This window comes from Elaeis guineensis, chromosome 3, assembly GCF_000442705.2.
Source record: "Elaeis guineensis isolate ETL-2024a chromosome 3, EG11, whole genome shotgun sequence".
Taxonomy (NCBI): domain Eukaryota; kingdom Viridiplantae; phylum Streptophyta; class Magnoliopsida; order Arecales; family Arecaceae; genus Elaeis; species Elaeis guineensis.
The window spans coordinates 10,463,581-10,485,720 of record NC_025995.2 but is presented as its reverse complement, the minus strand read 5'-3'; the positions used below and the strand labels follow the sequence as shown (position 1 = coordinate 10,485,720).

Below are 22,140 nucleotides of genomic sequence, written 5' to 3'. Positions count from 1 at the left end.
CAGCAAGTCTAAATGGAGTCTAGTTAAGTAAACTCATAACTTTGTTGACATTGGAATTGCTAAAGGTTGGTAAAGGTGAATTTGGACAGAGAAGCAACACTAGGAAAAAAGGATTTCACACGACACTAATAACTAAGATGCACCATAGCACATAGAACTAGACAGTATGGGACGTACCATACTGGTTTGGTACCGATATATACAATATGGGGGGCAAACTATGTGCCGAACCACTCTGTACCAGGTGCAATGACAGTGACCAGGTGGCATCAATACAGGGCTCGATGCCAAGATGACATACCTTTTTAAAAACTAATGAAAAAAAAATATATTGCAATGTACTAGGATGTGTTTTTAACTTTTTAAATTTATAAACAAGTTCCTGGGAGACATTGCCAAGCAAAGCGAAAGAGGAAGTTTCTCCTAAGGGGGAGAGAGACAGAGAGAAGAAAAAAAGCTTGGAGTCCAATTTGATTGGCTAAGACTAGTCAGGTGATTGGTTGCACATGGGAGTGGGACTCTTAAACCCACAAAAGGTTGAAAGTGCCCTTGGCTGCAACAGATTGTATCATAACTATGAAGATAACCATGAAAAGTTGTTCCAACCATCTGAGTTGTACATCAATGGTATCAATGACCATGAAAAGCTGTTTTGACCACCTTGGTTGTACATCAATGGTATCAGTGACCAAAAAAGAAAAACAGGACTTTTTCAAAAATAACCTGAAGTGATCCTTGAGTTAATTCAAGAAAATTAATGCTGACATGTAGTGTATTGCAAGAAGCGGCTAGATCTGTAAATCAAGGAACCTTCTTGTGAAACACAAATTGAAATTGCCTCTTGCAGCTATTTTCCAAATATCTGTGTCCGGTAGGTGGTTGGATAAAGTATTCTTTGAGGAGATGTAGGATTCAGATGTATCTGAAAGAACTAATTCAATCTATACCCTAATTATCTGATTAGAATGAAGAGCACTAGGTGAAGGCTTGAGAAGATGAAGGAGAGAGATATTAGTTGAGGGTTTATGCAAATAAAAGATGAGCAGACGAGCATTAAGCCCTAATCCATGGAGCCCCTATGGTCATTAACATACTACTCTAAAAGCATAACCATATATATTCTTTCAGTTATCTTCCTTTTATATATATATATATATATTTATATTTCTTTTGAGGTTATCTCTTGGTTTAATGCCTTTATAGTTCTATTACAAATAGCTTTTCCTTTCTGGAATAATGAAGTTTACTTAAAAAATTTAAAAGTTGTCTCCATTCAAATTGTTATACGATATATTTTTAAACATTCAACTTAAAACAGAAATCTTTAGTTTAATAAAAGAAACAAATCAAAACATAAGCAATGAGCATCCAGTACCAAATCAAGAGTTTTGTTTTGTGAATTTATTTTACCAAATTTTACATAATTTTTCATGAAAAATTCATGTTATTAATTTTGAATTAAAAAATGGTACAGACAAGATCCACTATATCGATACCGAAGTGCGTACCGACATCGGGCCGGTATGATACGGTACTGGTATCGTACCGACATGGTACGCTCCGGCGTACCGGTTGGATATCGGTATAATTTTTTTTGTTTTGTTTCTTTTTTTTTTTGATCTCCAAGTTATTAATTCATAAATACAACCTTAAAATTATATTATATTGCATATTATTGGCATATTTTGATTCAATTTTTGAGTTCGATAGCGGTATAGGGATTCTTGATCTAAAATTCTAAATATGTATTTATTTACATTATATTACAACTCTAATATCATAAAATTAAAAAAAATATATATAAATGTGCATTAAAATGTATCTAAACTTTTAAAATACAAAGCACAAAAAATGATATACTAACCTCAAGATCTGCTCTGCATTTAATATCTCGTCGAATGTCTGTGACGCTCGTAGATATCTGGATCATTGGCATAATCTGGAAGAACATCAGTCCAACCCTCTAACCAAGATGCACTGTACTCCTGAATATTCATTCAATAAGGTATCCTCTCTGGATTGTAAGACATCTTAGATCTCTCATTCAAACTCTGGTTCTGAGAAGTATCCTTAGTGTTGGGGTAAACCGGCCGACTCCTGACTTTGGTCACTACGACTTTGACTGCGCATCGACTGAACATGCGGTTCTGACTCTTCATCGACCGACCGAGCGAACCGCGCCGATTTACTGTCGGCTGACCGACTAATGATTCGACTACTACTGATCAACAGCGAATGACTTAGACCGTCGGCATAACAGAACTACTAGCCGACGGTTGCTCATAGATTCTACCGATATATGGCCGGCTAATCTGCTCAACATACAATAATCGTCACAAACGGTTATCAACTACTTGTCATGGCTATTAAGGAGAATTAACGCCCCACTAATTTTATATTTATGGTCCGATAATTTAGCGTCATAAAAAGCGGGATCACGTGCTCGACGGTTGTACCAGAATCATCTATAAAAAAGAGGTGAGTAGTACTAGTAAGCCATATCTGGACGAGAACTCTGCTACTTTCTACATTCAAAAACTACTGTTTACCAACTTCCTTCTCTGACTTAAGCATCGGAGGGTCTCCATCCGACACCAATCTAGTCTGTGTGGATGCTGTCTTGCAGGTGTTCGCTACCGACGACAGACGACAGAGAGTTGGCCGCAACACTTGGGATGATGGTATGGCTATGGAGGAGCCCATCCGAATATGTCGATAGTAAAATCTGATCTGTAAGATGCTCTAGGCTGCATAGGATAGTAACCACTAGAAGACGATGCCTCAGATGCACCATATTCATATGGATTATAAGGTGGCTGCGGGTAATAAGATTCATAATGCGAGAATGATCCAAATATATCCATGGATCTTACTCCACGTGCAAGATTGTCTGCAGCTGCATCGTATGCTGGACGATCTCTAGGAGTCCGTCGTCTATATAAAATTGGCTCCCCACAGTTTCTATCGACTCGTCCACCATGGTCCCTATCTTGTGTGGCATGTATAAATTGAGACTCATCGGTAAATCGAATATCATCCTATGGCTGTCTCATAAGCAGTGGTCTCCTGTTCTTCAGTTCCTCTTTGACATCAGATCCATGACTACTACTAGTATCATCATCACTCTCCTTGATCTTCGAATTTGAGTCAGATAGCTCCTGTACTCTCGAGAGTGGTGCACGTGCAACTGTCTTTTCTTTTTTTTTCGTTGTGCTTCTCTGTGACTGAGTTTCCTGTGGTTGGGAGGATGAATGTTTTGTTGCTGACTGTCGACCTCATCTAAATATTTGTCGTTCAAACCTCTGCGAGGATGCATCGGACAAAGAGTCATGTGATGAATGAGTCCCCTGTATCCCTTTAAGCTATGGCTGATCAGCTGAAACCTTATGTAGAATATTTCTTTCTACCCATTGCCCTGGATCCACCTTGATCTCTCCAGCTACCACACTGGTTGGTCGTGAAGGGGTCCCGGCTCATCAAGCTTTGGCTCCTGCTGCTGACCTACAAGCCATCCGATGATCGGCTCGTCGTCCTCATCAGCATAATCATCTAGTATCGGATTAATGTACTTGAGTTGTACTTCCTTCTGAATATATTTTAACTTCAACCTCAGATTATAGTGAACATATGCAAGATCATTGAGGCGCTTTTGTGTCAGACGATTTTTTTGTTTGCTGTGGATAAAGACGAAAGTCGACCAATTGCACTCACAGCCACTAGCAGAGATCATCTAGGAAAGAATACCGACAACCACACCTCTCAAATATTCTGCGGATATTCCAAATGAATCCACCATTCAGCTGCAAAAGCAAAATTACATATCAAATTTTATAATATTATTAGGCATTTGATGTCAATCTATGCTGCTCATTATTGATATGTAATTTATCTGGATTCATCTGCTTTTTACTTACGACAGCTGATGGGACTCCAAAGCTGTCTGATCCCTCTCTAAACTGTTTCGTTTATAAAAAATATATTTATTAAATTTATAAATATATCATTGAGTACAGATCGATTTCAGTTGAATAATCATATTTATTTTAAACTAGCATACCTCTTGCAGATACAGCAATACGATTTCTGGATTGGACACCATTTTATATATCACATTACGAAGAGCAGCAAGAAGCTTGTTATCCATATCTATCCCAGGAATGGTATACTGGAATCTCAGATTCAAATAATAAGCTGCAGATAAATTTCATAATTGATTAAGTATATTTTTACAAATATAAAAAAAATATATTTTAAAATATTCTTGAATCTGTGCTTACCGGCTAGATACAAATCTCTACCTATCTGATAGTCCCAACGACGCTCAATGATGTTAATGAATTCTTAAGCGTACTTTGGATCATTCTCACTGATCTATTTTTTTGCCCTCTCCATCATGTAATATAAGAAGCCCATCTGGGGGTATCTTTCACTATCCACGGCATGAAGCACCTCATATAATAGTTTAATTGCTTTCACTATCTTCTCAGTCCATTGTCAGAATGACTGACTCGTCACCAAGTTCTCCACATGAGTTTCATCAGTGCCGGTCCTCGCATATCTGCTCTCCTGCCACTCGGCATTGACAAACATTTGATGAAGGCTACTTTCTTCTGAAGAAGACTATCAAGTGCTATAAGTTGGTAGCAAATCGTATGATACTTGGTCTTAAGATCTCCGCTCCAGTATATGTCTGCATCAATGAAAGGACCATGTGTGATTGTAGATGACTCTAGTAATAGTCCGGACAATCTCCACTACCTGCTGCACCCTACGAATTTTTTTAATATCCATCAATATAAGATCAATGCAATATGCACATAGGGTCCAATATATGTGCGGTCGCTGCTCCATCAGCAACTCTCTGGCAGCCTTATATTGTGGCCCATTATCTGTGATGACATATACGATATATTGCTCACCCACTGAATCAATCACCTCCTCCATCAGACCAAGAATATATGTGGCATCGTGCATCTTATCTAAAGCATCAATTGATTTGTAAAAAAATATTTTTTTATCATAGTATGTCAAAAAATTAATGATACTCCATCTAGTAGGATCAGTCCAACCATCACACATCACTGTCAATCCGTATGTAAACCATTTATTCTTGTAAGAAGCAATCCATCTCTGCAGATTTTCTTTGTTACCGTCAAGAAGCTGACCATAAATATTCTTAGGTCCTGACGGATCTACACTCTGGCCGGCAGTCTCTATGGCTGAAATAGCAGATCGATAGTGAGGATTGTCTGCTGCATTTATTGAAATATGGCTGAAATAAAATTATGATCCAATAACTCGCCACATATCCTTCTTATCTCTTTTCACCATAGTGTCAATCCTCTGCTGCTTTGAATTCTTGCTGAAAAAAGTATGTGGATCCAAATCATGGATGGTGACTCCTGCTGAAATATCTCTGGAGGACCTCCTTCTACTGTCAAAAGCTCCCAACAAAGATGATATGCTGTGTTTGCTCCCTCTACCACTGGACTCTCTGACTGAGGTAGTCTTCTTGAATTCGAATTTTTCTCCACTGGTCGTTGATCCAGACCTTGATTCATAACATGATGGTTCAAATCACTCTCTATATCTGGTCATCTCCTCCTATTGGTACTGATCAGCCAAGCTTTTCTGAATAGCAGCCTCAATCTGTGCCTTATCATCTGGAGCGGAAGCCTCTCCTGATTCTCTAGAGTGATTAAAAGGTGGCTCTGCAGCTCAATGATCCACTTCCATCCTCTTCTACTTTGTCCTTTCCTTCGCTGCTTTCGAATCAGCGAAGAGATTCTTCATCAACTGTCGAACCTTTTGTAGGCATTTCTGACACATAGACACATCAGGATAACCACCAACTAGGTGCTGTTTCAACCTAGTCACCCCTCCTCTCTTTAACTTTGTGTTGCACCATTTACATCTCCAATGATGTCGAGATGAGAGCATCTCGCCATGATCTTAACCAATATCACACTCTGAATCTTTCTTCTTACTCATTTCTGCAAATATAACAAAACACGATAGTTTAATAATTATTAAAAAATATTATATAAATTCAAAAAAAATTAATAATAATTTTAAAACTCATAAGTTTAAAAAAAATATGTTATATGCTTCAAATAATATTTTTGAATTAATTATAATATAATACTAATTTTACATATTTTTTATTTGATAATATTTTTTTTATTATTTAAATAATTATAAAAATATTTTTTAATTTAAAATTTTCAAAAAAAATCTGAGGTTAGATTCAAGTAGCTTGAATCATTCTAAACATGATTCTGATTTTTTATTTTTTTAATTTATTTTTTAATAATTTTTTTATGAATAAATATATATATTTAAAAGATATATGATTAATAAAAGTCAACGAATGTCACTCTAAATTTTTTTTTTTACAAATTTCTGCAAGTATAACAAAATGTGGTAGTTTAATAATTATTAAAAAACTATTATATATAAATTCAAAAAATTTTGATAATAATTTTGAAACTTATAAATTCAAAAAATATATTATAGGCTTCAAATAACATTTTTGAATTAAGTAAAATATAATACTATTTTTACATATTTTTTATTTGATAACATTTTTTTATTATTTAAATAATTATAAAAATATTTTTTAATTTTAAAAAATTTTAAAAAAATTCGAGGTTAGATTTAAATAGTTTGAATCATTTAAACATGATTCTGAAACTTTGATTTTTTATTTTTTTGAATTTATTTTTTAATAATTTTTTTATTAATAAATATATATAAATATTTAAAAAATATATAATTAATGAAAATCAACGATTTTAGTATCATCATGTAGATCTTCTAAAGATCTATCACCTATGATCAAATCATACCAAAATCAAAAAATTTTGACATGATTTTATCTTATTTTTATACTTCATTCTTATCCTTTTTTTTAACAACAAAAACATAAAAAATAAAATATTTACTAAGAGAATAATACATCACCTTATGTTTGGCCAAAAATCAGCATCTTCTCGATCCAGTGCTGCAATTTGACGGAATTTTTTTCTCTTTTTGTAATTTTTCAGCATCTCGTTTTCCTCTCAAGTGAGCTCGAGAGTTCTGCGAGAGCTCTCGGGTCTCTCAGACAAACCACCTGGGTTGTCACTAAAAGACAACCCAGACCCCACTACAACCCCCCCACCTCTCCCTCATGTGAAGCTTGTTGGTACGGTTCGGTTCAATGCCGAACCAAACCGTATCGAGCCATACTATCTATTTTCGGGCGGTATGGCGTCGAACCGTGCCGAACCGTCTGGTTCGGTGCGGTTTAGAGCTATTTTCCAGGAAAAATGATCAAACCGGATCGGCTGGCCGCCGGTCCTGTTGGTACGCCCCATACCGGGCGGTTCGGCCCGGTACGGCATTCCTTGGGTATAGATCTATAATGCTTTTAAGCACTTCTCCCATGTAGACAGAGAGTTCAGTCTAGAAGTTCCAGATTTGTACTGGTTTTTTTGCTCGAAAAAGAGCTGTGCTGGTCTGCAAGTTAAGGGTATACCAACTAGCAAAAAGGTTCAATTAGCAAAACTATTGTAGATTTTTTTTTTTCTATTTTTGATGGTTGACTCCTGTTGCTAGAGATGAAATCCACTAGCTCGTGCTTAGATTGTCAGAAATTCAGGACCAATTCACTTCTTATTTTAACTTTTTCTGTGGGCCCACTCATCAATCTGCAGAAAGCTGATTAAGTTGAAAGGTTATCATAAAATTTTCTAAGTACTTTATGAACAATTGACCCCCAAAGTTAATCCTGATCACTGACCAAGTATACTTAATATACACTGATTTACTAGATTAAAATTTGATTCTGTACTTAGCTAATGGTTAGATCTGAATCTATGTCAGGCTTTTCCTAGATTATTGCAATGGTGAAGACCATTTTTTCTGAGTGCAACATATTTATTCTCTTGTTCGTAGTTGAATGATGCTTATAGTTCTTATGGATTCTTGGACTTATTTTCTTGACACTAAACTATTCAGATATGCCCCTCGCCAGTGTTCTGGACCTTGACACTCTCTGAGTTGCATTACTAGTAGATGCCTTATTGCTATTATCCATTTTGTTATGATTCGCAGAACATACAGAGTGGAGCTTCTAACCAACTCTAGTTGACTACATTAAGGATCTATCAAGCATCTAGAGCCTTTGGATCATTGACACTGATATGCTCCTTGCCGGTGTTTTGGAGTGACATTCTGAGTTGCATTACTAGTGGATGCCTCATAACTGTTATTCATTTTATTATAATCTCTCAAAACATATAGAGGATTTAGAGCTTCTAACCAACTCCAATTGACTACATTAAGGACGTATCAAGCATCTAGACTCTTTGTCATAATTAATCATTCTCAAGAGCTTGAAATCATACATGACCATGTCCACAAACAAGTGCTCAACAAAAAACTTTTCTCTTTCTTCCACAGTATCAGACTAAGGTGCCACTTGAGTACCCACTGGAGGCCATCAACTAGTTGACGGTAGCCCGGACCACCAAATAGATTATAGGCTATTTTCATAGCCACTTTTAAGAGTTACTCTATTTTCATAACCACTTTTAAGAGTTACTAACTTACTATATTATATAATACTGGTATACATCAAATACTCAGATCTGTTTAAACTGGTTACTAAGAAACCACTAACTTGAACATTGACAGGCTCATTTAGGGCCTTTCTGGAGGTATACGGTTATCTGTGTTAACTATAATGGTCATAATGTCACTGCAGTAGTTATTGAAATAGCTAAGCCATGGGGACTGAGCATGTTCCTAGTTTGAGCCCTCTAGCGGCATGGAACACATCACTGTAACCAAATATAATCCTGGACTACATGAAATTCAAAACCCACAAGTCTAGAACAGCATACATGGATTTGTTGCAAGCAACGAAAGATGCGAAGGTTGAAGCGATGAGAGGCTACGTTATCACAAGCATCAAATATTTGGCTTACTTTACGTGAAAAGTCAAAGGTCATTATTGTGGATTCTTAATGGTCAAGCACAACGATGAATGGTGGATGGACTAAGATATTGTGCATCACAGTTTAGTACAAAGATATGCTGAACAAGCATGAAATTTACCTTGCAGTTATTAAGTTGACTTCATAAAATATCCAGTAGAAATATTTGATGCTGTCGTATATAGCAATATTGTAAATTTGTCAGACGCACTCGGTACCTTCATGTTGCTATGCACAGGTATAAGTAAATGCTGGTAATTATGTCTCTATGCATGCTATAATGTAAGATATGCATGAAATAGTACATTGAGCAATATATTCAGACACCCATACATGCATCCATTGTAAAAGTAGTACTCTGTTAAACCTGGTTTATGTATTATTGCTACTGGGGCAGGGGACAAGTAGGCCCGCACATTACCATGTTCTATGGGATGAAAACAATTTTACAGCAGATGGATTGCAGTCTCTAACAAACAATCTATGTTACACGTAAGTATAATTAAGTTCTCTTTTCTCCTTTCAACTGTTTACATTTTTTTTTCATTTAATCTTTTGGAAAACTTTTCTGTGCTTCACAATTTTCCAGATATGCAAGGTGCACACGATCGGTCTCTGTGGGTATGCCAATCTACTAACTCTGCCTTTTAGTTATTTTCAGCAAGGATTTACTTGAGGTTTACTGCCTTCAAAATATCCAAGGTTCACATTTGCAAACCAACCTATCTAATCCCTGTTTCCTTATATCCAACATAATGAAAAGCATTTTCAAGCTGTGTACAATATGTTCTATCATCCATAGTTTTTATTTTGATTTGTTACCTCAAATTTCTCTTTGATCCTGGATTCAATACCATTGGACTATCGGTGGTTTCCAATCGCTTTAATGAACATTAGGACCTTTAAAGCAGGGATATTATGTTGTCAATCTATTATTTCATATACCAATTTGATTTGTGAACAATCTATAATCATCTGACCAGAATTCATTGTGCTGTTACCCTGCTCATGACTTCTTGGAGTCACACTGTTTTTGCACTTAAAATGATCCTTTTCCTTATATTCAACTGTGCAGTTCCTCCGGTGTACTATGCACACTTAGCGGCCTTCCGAGCTCGATTCTATGTGGAGCCTGATTCCCAAGAGAATGGTGCAGCAAGCAGTGGCGTACAGATCACATGTGCAGCTGGAGAATCTGCAGTTAGGCCGTTGCCAGCACTCAAGGAGAATGTGAAGAAGGTGATGTTCTACTGTTAAAGCTTTTCAAAGTATTAGGATTTAGGTCATGTATAGAGGAACAATGGCCTCATTGCCTACGGTCGCTCTATGTAGCATAGAGTGGCACTTCTTGTATGATGGTGTGTCAAGTTGAGTATTCCATTTTGAATCAGTGAAAGGCCTTTAGTTCTTGTGCTCTTACTCCTGCTCTTTCTGACTTCAGAAGTGTTCATGCAATTTTGGTGGTAATAATTTAGGATGAAAGTGGACAGAATTTAAGATCTTCAAACACCAACCCATGAGTAGCATTGAAAATGAATTGGATATAGATCATATATGTATGTATCCATATCTATATTTATTTTTATTTGATAAATATGATGCAGATACAAATGTTAGTTGGATGCAAAAATTTATATCTATATTTTAAATTGATATAGATACAAATAGGATATTAAAAGTACGAACATAAATTTGGATATAAATTGGGTGGTTGAATTTTATAATCATAAAATCAAAAATATTATTAAATGTAAGGTATATCAAGTTCATATCATATTAATATGGTCACTATTTCTCTTTAAAATTCATCACTGCTATATAAGATTACAATGAAATTGAATATTTGGATATGGATCAAATAGTTGTTTATTCATATTTATATTTATTTTTAATAGAAGTAAATATGGGTAGAGATATCAATTGGATGCTCAAGTTTGTATCCACATCTGGATAGATTTGGGCATCGAAACGGATTGAGTGGTTATTATAAAGTCTACTTTCACATCTATTAATGACTTGATATTATCATATTGAATTGCATTTGGTTGTAATTTTTCATGTGTGAACTGTCAAGTTATTAGTAGTCCGACAATTTTAGGAGTCATGATAACTTTCTATATAAATAATGTTGATGCTATTAGGGTGGAAATATAGCAGAGTCGAGGTTAAGAAGTGATATTGATAGGTGTTGGATGGATGTCTGGCCAGCACACTACCTTTAAGATCATTTCGGTACTGCGCGATGCAGCAGGAAGAAAGAAAAAATAAAACAGAAAAATAATCAAATACGTAGATCAGCCACAAAATGGTTCATCTTCACAGAGCATGCAAACTTTACTATGAAAAAAAAATTTACAAGAGGAGATCTCACATTCAATCCTCGTACACCCAATTTCTTCCTCATAAGAAGTTTTCCCTCACAAAAGCTTTCTTTAGAAAGATCCTCTGAACTCTAAAGCGACTATTGTCCACTGTCCAGGAGTCTCCTGCTCTTTCTCTCACAGTGTCATGTGTCTCTCCCTTTTTCTCCACAGGTTCGGTCTTCCTGAAGTCCGTGCGTGTCCACGGGATCACCAGCCACCACTTGGATTCTTTCGTGAAAAACCAAAACCACCACACAACACCTCTCTCACTATTCTCAGGCCTTTATAGGCTTAAAAAACTTTGTTAGATTAGTATTAGGAGTCTTAAACCAACCCAATTAAGGCCCAAGCCGTTGGATCATGATTGGGAGTCACTAGAGCCGTCCGATCGCGATCGATCCATAAATAGTGTCGTGGATTGTGCGAAATGGATGGGAAACGGATTTGTGGTCCACAAATTCGGTCGTGGACCACCCGATCCATGGTGGATCGGGATTGGGCTCCCAGTGCGACGCGTTGGGTTGGGTCGCCCGCACGTGGGCTGGGTCGGCCGTGCGCCCGGGCTTGCCTGTTGGGCCGTGCCCTGTGCGCGCCCAGCCAGCACGCTGGCCGCACCTAGGTCGCACACCGTTGCTTACGGCCGCGCTGCTTTCGCTCCACTGGCCCACTCGGTCGTTGGTGGTCCTCCGTCACTCCGGATTACGTGTCATTTTCAAAAGCTTGTATCTCCTTCGTCTAAGCTCCGTTTGGGGTGATCTTGGTCTCATTGGACTCCATTTTTCATCATGGATCTCGCTGTGGGCTTAATGTGGATAAATTTTGAGCACATCAAATCCTAACAATCTTCACCTCGATTTGATATTCGGTCTCCTCCTAACTCCGAGAGCTTCTGGATCTCTTCGTCCCCCAATCGTCTGCTGATCATGGATGGACAAACATAAGAGTCGAGCCAGATCACTCGATCCCATCTCCATCGTATGCTGTGCTCCTCCTGATCTGAGACCTGCTCAGGCATCATCCTGTGACAATAGGAATCTCACCTTACGACGTCGCTTCTCATCCTCCCAAGTCTCCTGTCTCGTGCCCATCCACCTCCACCTAGAGCTCAACATCGCTCTGGCTCCACCTGGCTCCTGAAGCTCCACCTCGCACTGGGCTCCTTATCAAGTAATAATGTCCTCTGCTCCTCTTTTTCTCTTCCAGTACAATTCTATTGCCACGTAGCATCTTCAAGATTCCTCTACCAGCACCATCCTGTAGCCTTTCGAATCCAGTCTGCTAAGTGAGATAAGATTTCATCTAAAATGGATATGTATCAGATCTCCCCCAATCTCTCACTACACCATATGTGTCCTCCAACTGATCATCCCGATGCCTCTGATCACACAGCTGATTCATCCGCAGATAAACAGTGCCCTCACTATTCTCTAGGGAGTCAAACTGCTCCTCTCTGCAACATACATGATGGGTGCATACAGAATTAATATTCACTGCTGGGAAGAAGTAGATATCTCGTCAGATATCTCTAGGATATCTTCCTCTGAATCGCTGCTGGCCGTCACCACAGCAGCCACCGTCCGATTTTTGAGTTGAGGGCAATCTCTGGCTAAATGCCCCAACTCATACCGGTAACAGTTGATTTTGCTCAAGTCCCTCCTGACTTGGACCGCCTCATCGTGATCTCCTGTTGTTCCGTCTACCGCCTCCTGCTCCTCAAAAAGCCACCAAGGCTGAGCTACCGCATCTGAGCTCGAAGCCGGGTTCTTTCTCTTGAGAACCTCATTCTGGAGTATCGTCGCGGTGACTTGTCTATCTTGATGGTGTTCTTTCCCACTAGAAGAGCAGTCACCAAAGATTCGTACGAAGGGGGAAGCGATGCTAGCAAAATCAGCACCCTGGTCTTCTCCTCAACATTCTCGCCAATGCTGAGGAGGTCGGTGAGGATCTTTGGAAGTGGCTTAGATGCTCCTGCATGCTCTGTTCCTCAACCATCTGCAGCTGGTAAAACTACCTCCAGAGGAAAAGAGTGTTGGTGAGAGACTTTACCATGTACAACTTCTCGAGCTTCGACCACAGCACCGTCGGAGAAGTTTCGCTCAGCACATGGATCACCACCTCATCCGCTAGGTATATGCGGATGGTACTACCGCCTGCATCTATAATCGTTTCCAATCCCGCACCTCTACGGTGATTGGCTTCTCCTCGCACAAAGAGCATCAATCAACTCTTGCTAGATGAGCACATCCTTCACCTTGCCTGCCACAAGGAGAAATTGCTCTTTCCATCAAATTTGTTGATCTCCATCTTGATGATCCTGTCTTCTCCATCTTCAGTCTTGCTCACCATCATTGTAATCTGTATCCTTGTACCGTCTTGCTCTGATACCACTTATTGGGTGGATGTCTGGCCAACATACATCTCTTAAGATATTTTTGATACTACGCGATGCAGCAGGAAGAAAGAAGAAACAAAATAGAAAAACAATCAAATATGTTGATCAGCCATAAAAGGGTTCGCCTCGAAGGGGCATGCAAATTTTACTATGAAAAAAAAATTTACAAGAGAAGATCTCACCCTCAACCCTCGTACATCTAATTTCTCCTTCACAAAAGTTCTCCCTCACAAAAGTTCTCTCTAGGAAGACCTCCCTGAATCCTGAAGCGATCGCTATCCCCTGTTTAGGAGCCTCCTTCTCTTCTCTCACAGTGTCATGCGTCTCCCCTTTTTCTCCATGGGTTAGGTCTCCCTGAAGCCTGTGTGTGTTCACGGGATCACCAGCCACCACCTGGGTTCTTCCGTGAAAAACCAAAACCACCACACAATACCTCTCTCACTGTTTCCAGGCTTTTATAGGCTTAAAAAACCCTTGTTAAGTAGTATTATGAGTCCTAAACCAACCTAATTAAGATCCCAAGTCGTTGGATTATGATCGGGAGTCACCAGAGCCGTCCGATCGTGATCGATTCACGAAATAGTATCGTGGACCGTGCGAAACGGATGGAAAATGGGTCTGCGGTCTACGGACTCGGTCGTGGACCACCCGGTCCACGATGGACTGGAATCTGGGTTCCCAGCGCGGCGCACTGGGCTGGGCCGGCCTGTGCGTGGGCCTGGGCCACGTGCCCAGGCTTGGGCCACGCCCCGCGTGCCCGGGCTTGGGCCAGCCCATGCGCCTGTGTGCCCGGGCCTGAGCCAGGCCTGCCCGTTGGGCCGCACCCAGCCGGCGCGCTGGCTGCGCTTGGGCCGCGCACCACCCTGCGCCACACCGCTCTCTCCGCCGGCCCGCCGCCGGCCACCGGCGGTTCTCCGTCGTTTCGGATTACATGTCGTCTTTAAAAGCTCGTATTCTTCCGTTCAAGCTCCGTTTGGGGTGATTTTGGTCTCATTGGATTCTATTTTTTGTCACGGATCTCACTGTGGCTCAATATGGACCGAATCTCAAAGCGTCAAATCTTAATAGATAAGCATCTACTACCCTTCTTGAGGTTGGTGCTCATCCTTGCTGAGTTGTGTTAAAAAAATTTTCAATCTTTTTACGAAAGGTTGGAAATTTTTGTCCTCACAACTAGAAACTCCATAAAATTGCTTGGTTCATTTCAGAAGACCAAAGAGTTTATAGGTATTTGGATTGAAGATGTCTGTACCATTAAGTACAATCACATCGACACTAGTTCACTGGATCCCATCAAAATTTTATAGTCAACGATGTTTGAGAAATTACCAAGAAGGTGACCTCCCTGGGAGGTCCTCATGTTGTATGACGTGAGAACCTATAGGAGCATACGTTTAACCTCATATTTATTACACACTATGCATATCTACTTATCCAATGCTAAAGAACCGAAATTTTGAGGGTGAGATATTGCATAGCTAAAATAAAATTAAAGTGGATTGAGTTCACAGGACATATGAACTAAGTGATATACAACATAGACCTATTTGGAGCTAACCATAGATGAGTCATGATATTTGTGATTGTATTTGGTTGAATTTAGATTCTTAGCTTGATCAGAAATAGGGGGAATGTGTAGAGATCCATGCCAACAAGTGTTTAGTATCATGTTGATCATATACTGAATAAATCTTGAGTATTTATATAAAATCAAAAAATCTGAAAAGTATATATTTGGATTAGCCTTTTTAAGTGAAGTCCTGAATTGTTATAACTACCATATTTACTATAGTTTTATTTCTACATATGCAACAATGTTGTTAATAGCAATCCATAAACAGCTGACCTCATTGAGACCCCTAATTCAAAAAGTATTTTTGCCCTTCTCCATTATGCATTTAAAGATGTGAGAATCTGATATATAGATTTTGGGAGCTTCCATATTCTTAAAAAATGAAAAAGAAAGATTTTAGGGACCGAAAGTACCAACCAATTTTTCATAAAATGTTCAGTCACCAAATGTATTTGGAGAAGATTAAAAAGGAAATTTGGGGCTTCTTGTTCTCCCTCCTCTCTTCTTGATAGTGACTGCATGGAGACAAGAAAGGCATCCCTAAACTATGAGGAAAAGATGGGATCGACAAATTTTAGTATTGGGTGCGTTTCCCACCCTTTCAGTCAAAAAAAATAAAAAATGACAACTTGGGGGGCATATGGAGGAAAAGAATCATCAAAGTCTTTCCTAAGAAGAGCAGATCCCTTGCTTCTATTTTGCATAACATCCCTTTTCCTATTAAAGAGTGGAGAGTCTTTGTAATTCCAAGACATCCTTAATGGGGGCTCTTCATTCCTTTGTATTCTCTCTCTACTAGTTTATAAAGGGATTTAATGACCATTTTATTCTTAGCAGTACCTAAAAAAATCCAGTCAGGGTATGTATCAAGGTGCACAAAGCATTTTTCATTACTTAACATCTTAGTTTTGCAAGCATTAGACTCGATCTTCTTGGCGACTTGGTTTCAGAAGTGATGGGAGGTGCAGGTATAATCAAGATGGTTGGTTCCCAAGTCTTCAAAGAAATTATTGAAATTTTTTTTTTAAAAAAACTCATGTCATCTAGCTTTTGTTACAATCTCTCAACAAGCAGTTCAAGATGTTCATGATACTTGGTTACCATGTAAATATCAGCATGTGGGTCCATAACTCATGCTATGAATTAGTTTGCACCAAAGAGCCTCACAACAAGAGCCAGATTTACATCCACAGATCAGCCAGATTTATACAAGCACACTCTTAATCCTCTCTCAATTTAAGTAGTTTTCTTTTCCACCCAAACATGCATGCATACTGAACTCTATATATATATAAATTAAAAAGAAGCTTACTGGAAAAGCATAAGCATAACAAGATAATTGTAACAAGTGAGAGGTGCTGAAACTTAGATGAAGAGGTTCTCACATTGAGGTTGAGTGGAGAAATTAATTCATCCTCCTCTTTTACAGTTGCACTTTCACTCTCTCTCACTAACAAAAACTGCTTAAAGATGAAAGAACTCAAGAAGAGCATGACTAAGAGAAAAGGAGAATAAGTTTTCTTAAAATCCAAATAAATAATGAGAGACTAAACATTGTGGAGATGCTCCTAATGGTTGCAACATTGGACGGGAGCCATACTTGGTAGTCTGCATTAAAAAAGAGCTATGCTTATTCTAAAATAATTTTCCCTGACCATATAGTTCTTTCAATGCATAGTCCAATTTGGTTATGGTTAGGTCACATCGAAATCAAGTTGTGCTTACTTTAATTCAAGGAGACATAAATCATGCGGTGATTGACAAGAACTACAGCTCATCCCTATATTGTAAGCGCAGCTTGCAATTATAGGAAGGTGATATAATTCATGGTAATGAGGTATCGAAAACTTACATGCAAATATTCGTATAGTAGAACTTTGAACTAAATTGACTTTGCAATTTTCTTTTAGACAATAAGTGAGCTACAGCACCCATTGTCATCAACACATACATACATACATATATATATATATATATATATATATATATATATATAGAGAGAGGAGAGAGAGAGAGGAGAGAGAGATGCCCTACCTCTCTAAACTACCGAAAGTCTATCCAAATAATGAAATCCTTAAAAATGAACTGACCGCTACATAATTAACAGAGTTTAGAAGGCAAAAGCCTTGCATTCAAAGCCACAAAAGAAATTAGAAACTTTTTAAAGAATAGATTTCATTAAATAAAGTAAACAAATAAGAGCTGATATTATTTTCTCTTCCAATACTTGTGTATCCATAATGATGGAGGGAAGAAAAGATAGTCTTGATTGTGTAATCAAAGACTTTGGTGCTGGCCTTATATTGACTAGAAAACCAGTGCGATTCCACTTCGGATTTGGAGGCAAACACAAAAGTTTATCTATTAGTGCTCCTTGTATGAGAAAAGCAAGGATTCTTTTAGATTCATCAATTTTGATTGAAGTTATAAAGAAGAATGTAGAGCCACAATGGGAGATAGGAATGTTAGAGCTAATATTGATATTCTATTAAGAAAGTTCGAAAAATATAAAGTTAAAATATATTTAATGGAATGAGCTCAAACAATATAAAACATATTAAATGAGAGCAAAATTATCTGGTAGATGCGATGGCTAGATTTGGTGCTCTTTAACTAGGATGGTTAGAGTGACCTATACAATGATAGTATATGCATTGCATTCGAAATGAGGTAATGTTCTCTTTTAAGTGCGTAGTCAACAACTTTACTTGGCTAAACACCTCCTCCTTCCCCCCGTTCAAAATAAAAATAAAAATAAAAAAAGTGCTTATGAGGCCTCATAGTTTCACTACTATTTTTTCATCTCTAGGTATATATATAATATGAGAAATATATCTCACCTTATTATATGTCTAGATGATAGAATTTAGCCCTATCCGTGAGCACTGTCAAGATATCGTAATATCATTAGCGCATCTAAATAATTAAATTAATATTCAACCACTTACTTCCTCAAAATAATATTTAAGTTCTTAGACCACAAAATGATAAATAAGAAACGAAAACACTACTACAACAATATTGTTCATCAATTTATCAGAAAATCAAAGAATAAAAATGAAAAAGCAAGAAATAAGTGGTGTATATAATCTGGGAATTTTAGCATGGATCAAAATAAATCACTTGTAACTTGGGAACTGAATAATTAATCACCTAGAAAGTTCACTTTCAATTTCTGTACTGAGTGAAATATTGTAAGTTTCAGGTGACATCTGACCAAACTCAGTTCGGTACTTATTGATACTCTGAAATCGTATTCAAACATCAATTACTTAGAATAACAGCTTCTTATCATGCCAACTCTCTAAGTTGGCAACTTTCTTGATTGCAGTGTTCCATCCATCCTGGTTCTCAAAGAAAAACTAATGACATCACATCCAGGCATTTGTTTATTTCCATACTTCATATTAAAAAAGACAACCAAGTTGAGGACAATAATATGTCATCATCATGTGGTAACAAAGATGCATCAAGTCAGCAGATATGTCTAAGGAGCCAAGGCCAACTGAAGATTACTGAAAATCTTTGCAACAGAAAAGTTCGAAGCCAGCAGGATGAGTGATGCTTTGGGTATTTGATATGCAAGGTAGAAAGTTGAACTTGTAAAGATATTAGAGGCTATCTTACTAACTAAGCAGGTGGAATGAGTTCCTTAATAACCTTTAGAATCATTGTGTCATAAATAAGCTATTTCATGATCTTTTCTAATAATTTTATTTTTTGAACAAAATCATCAAAGTGTATGACCTTTCATAAGCTGCCTTGTCGTTTTTGAAGGTTTTTGGTTTAACAGCTTCTCACAATGAATTAAGTTAAACATCTGCCAAAATTAGACTACAACCGCTATCCAAATTCCTGGACATCAAGTGACCTGGGGATGCCTAAGTGATGCATCCCTCCTCTTATCTGAAGAAGGTTCTGTTTTCAGTCATGGGGGGTAGATCTCCAAATATTTGGACCTCAATAATTTACCTCAGATGGCTCTCTCTCTCAAAACATTAACCACAAGACAGATGTTTCATCAACAAATGTTTTTTTATGCCTGTAAATCTATTTTTTTTCTCATGGTTTGTTGCATTAGCCCTACACCATGCTAATAATGAAAGATTAGAGAGCAGAGTTCCTAATCAAATTTCTTGCGCTATTTAAGAAATATACAACTACAGCTAAATCACAGATAGCATGAAATGAATAAACATTATGACTTTAATCTATCCAATGCCTATAAAACAAACTACATGGTGGTAACCACTGATCCCAGATATATGTTTTATGAATATATCATTTCATGTTTCCAAGGCATGTTTAGTAACACGATCTAGCTTACAAGATCAACATTTCTGACATCACAATATCGAGACACTGGCTACTTATAGGTCGATTTGATGGCAAGCAATGAGAAATTTCTATTTCCACTCTACACATGCACAGATTTAGCTTTTAAGCTAATTCAAATATCATGATCTAATATGAAGGCACTGAAAGAGAGGATGCATGCGATTCTCAAACTTTCTTGTCTTTCTTTTTTCTTTTTTTTTTTCTTTTTTTTTTTGGATAACTAGAACAGGACTGTATGGTGTACTTAATGTTAGAACAAGGCCACCCACAACTAGGTATAGTAACAATAAAGACACTCAAGTTAATTAATGGGCATAATCCTATTTCCCAAAAAAGATCACAACATGCAAGAAAGCAAAACCTATTTCTCCCAGGAAATAAATTTTTCCTTAGTGAATTCTTCATCTACTATTTGCAAGCCCATGTGAAGACAATCAAATATAATTGTAGCTATAATGATAACAACAGCATCTCAGCATCCTTAATTCTCATTTTTCCAATCAATAGACATCATGGTCCAAGGGAGATTCCCTCCCAAAATTAGAAAGACTTTCATCTCCCCTTTCTCTCATGTCTCCTTTTTGACATCTCATACTAAACTAGCTGCCCATGTCAACCCCACCACACAAGGGCTTGATAAAACAAGTGTCTTCAGGATCACCTTTAGAAGACTAGCTAGAGTGAAATATGCCATTTTGATGTTAAGGTCAGGAAAGGTGGCATGGGGTTTGGGACTTCTTGAGAAGAACTCTAAACTGCATGGAAACAAACATTGAGTGGGACATGACAGTTTCCCATATGCCTCCAACCCATGAGTAGCACTCAAGAGGAACCAAGGTGGGTGGGGATTTATGGTCGCGTTGGTACCAACAAACCAAAAGGATATGTAGACTTTTTCGCAATAAATGGTGCTTCTAAGCAAACAAAAGCAACCAAAGCAATCCAAAAGAACCAAAAAAGAGGAAGAAATGAGAGGGGAGAGTTTATAGGGTATCAGAAGTAGATATCTGGATGAAACTGTTAAGATGAAGGAGAAATAAGGGAGGAATAAGGACAACCGCACTAAGCTAGAAAATAAGAAAGAAGGAATAGATTTAGTACATGAAAGACACTGTTGGAATGAGGGAGAAATCTGGAGCTTAATTTTTAAAAAATAAGTTGATGATTTCATTTAAAATATGACTTGTTTATCATAGGAAAAAATGATGCTATGATATAATTAAAAAGCATTGCACGCATATAGGTTCAAAAACCAGAAATTATTTTCTCTACTTTATCCCCAAATTGGGTATTGCAAACAAAAAAAATTACAGAAAGGTTTTAGCAAATTTAACCCAATTCAGCTTTGAAAACAATTAGAATTTGTAGAGAGAAATTGTGCTATATGCAAGACCTCATATATCAAATATGAGTATTGTCACAAACTCATAGTTCATCACAAGCACATCCAGACACATATATGAATGCAATTCTTATTCTCTGCGCATGGATGCACTCATTTGTCCATAACCATGCATCTATGTGCATACATACAATGCAAATAGGATAGAAACAACACAGAAGAGGAGAAAGGATTGTTTCCTCCTCCAGCACCATGTAACATATATGCCAAATTGTACATATGGTTGCTATTTCCTACTAGAGGTAGAGTTCATGCCAATCTTCGAACTAACAGGCTCCAAATATCAAATATCCCCAAGAAACTATAAATATGATGACAAAGATGGCCAAAAGAAAGCCAAAAGGATATAATAAAAATAAAACTTACATAGAAGGATGTGTAGCTCCAATATCCAAGGCCAAGGCCCCACGCCCTCCACCGCAAAACCCTAGCTAGCGTCCTCCTCGTTTGATACGATTCTTCTAGTCCTCCTCGTCGTATCACACAACTACTGGTAACAAACATCAATCAAGACAAGATTAAGAAGTACAAATTAAAAAACCTAAAAGTAGAGATTATAGGCATCCATAAGATTAAATCAATCAACCAAGAGATTCAAAACCAATAAACATTTCAGTGGATCCCCAAGGGTTCTTCATGACACCGGAGTGAGCAGGTGGGGATCAGGGTTGGGTTTTTCTTTGTGCTCCCATCAGTAGATGAAACTGCCAGATGATCTGATGGGCTTCCTTCTGGAAAAATCAAGAATACAAGGATAGAGGAGACATCAGATCATGCTGGCAGCTTCACCAACTTGTGGTGCACCAAGAGAAGCCATGCATGCATCCAATAGAAGGCTTTGGTATGGAAGAAGGGAGGAGAATAGAGAGGAGAATAGGAAGAGAAGCAAAGGATATTGTTCTCAAGGGAGAGGCTTCCAGAGGGGTTTGGGGGGTGAAGAGAGGACAACTATATAGAAGAAAGGAGGGAGGTGTAGAAGGGGTCTTAGCTTTTGGTCGTCTTTTGCCATTGGGTGTTGGCAATGGTTGAAAGAAGACATGGAATAATTTAAAGATGGTGGTCCCAAAGAATGGAGAATTGAATATGGTCAT

At 37.9% G+C, this 22,140-nt stretch overlaps 1 protein-coding gene and 1 long non-coding RNA gene across 2 annotated transcripts in view; one reads left to right on the top strand and one right to left on the bottom strand.

Annotated features, from left to right (window-relative positions):
- The window catches only part of LOC105042205 (protein argonaute 10), a 24,028-nt gene extending 13,638 nt beyond the window's left edge, over positions 1 to 10,390 (top strand). The window contains 3 exon segments of the mRNA XM_073253646.1: positions 9,379 to 9,473; positions 9,571 to 9,602; positions 10,057 to 10,390. Of these exon segments, the coding sequence (XP_073109747.1) occupies positions 9,379 to 9,473; positions 9,571 to 9,602; positions 10,057 to 10,238 (309 nt within the window). The 3' untranslated portion in view covers positions 10,239 to 10,390.
- The window catches only part of LOC140856428 (uncharacterized), a 26,373-nt gene extending 4,233 nt beyond the window's left edge, over positions 1 to 22,140 (bottom strand). Inside the window, exon 1 of the long non-coding RNA XR_012139626.1 lies at positions 21,416 to 22,140. This is a non-coding gene — a long non-coding RNA (uncharacterized lncRNA). The remainder of the gene's footprint in view (positions 1 to 21,415) is intronic.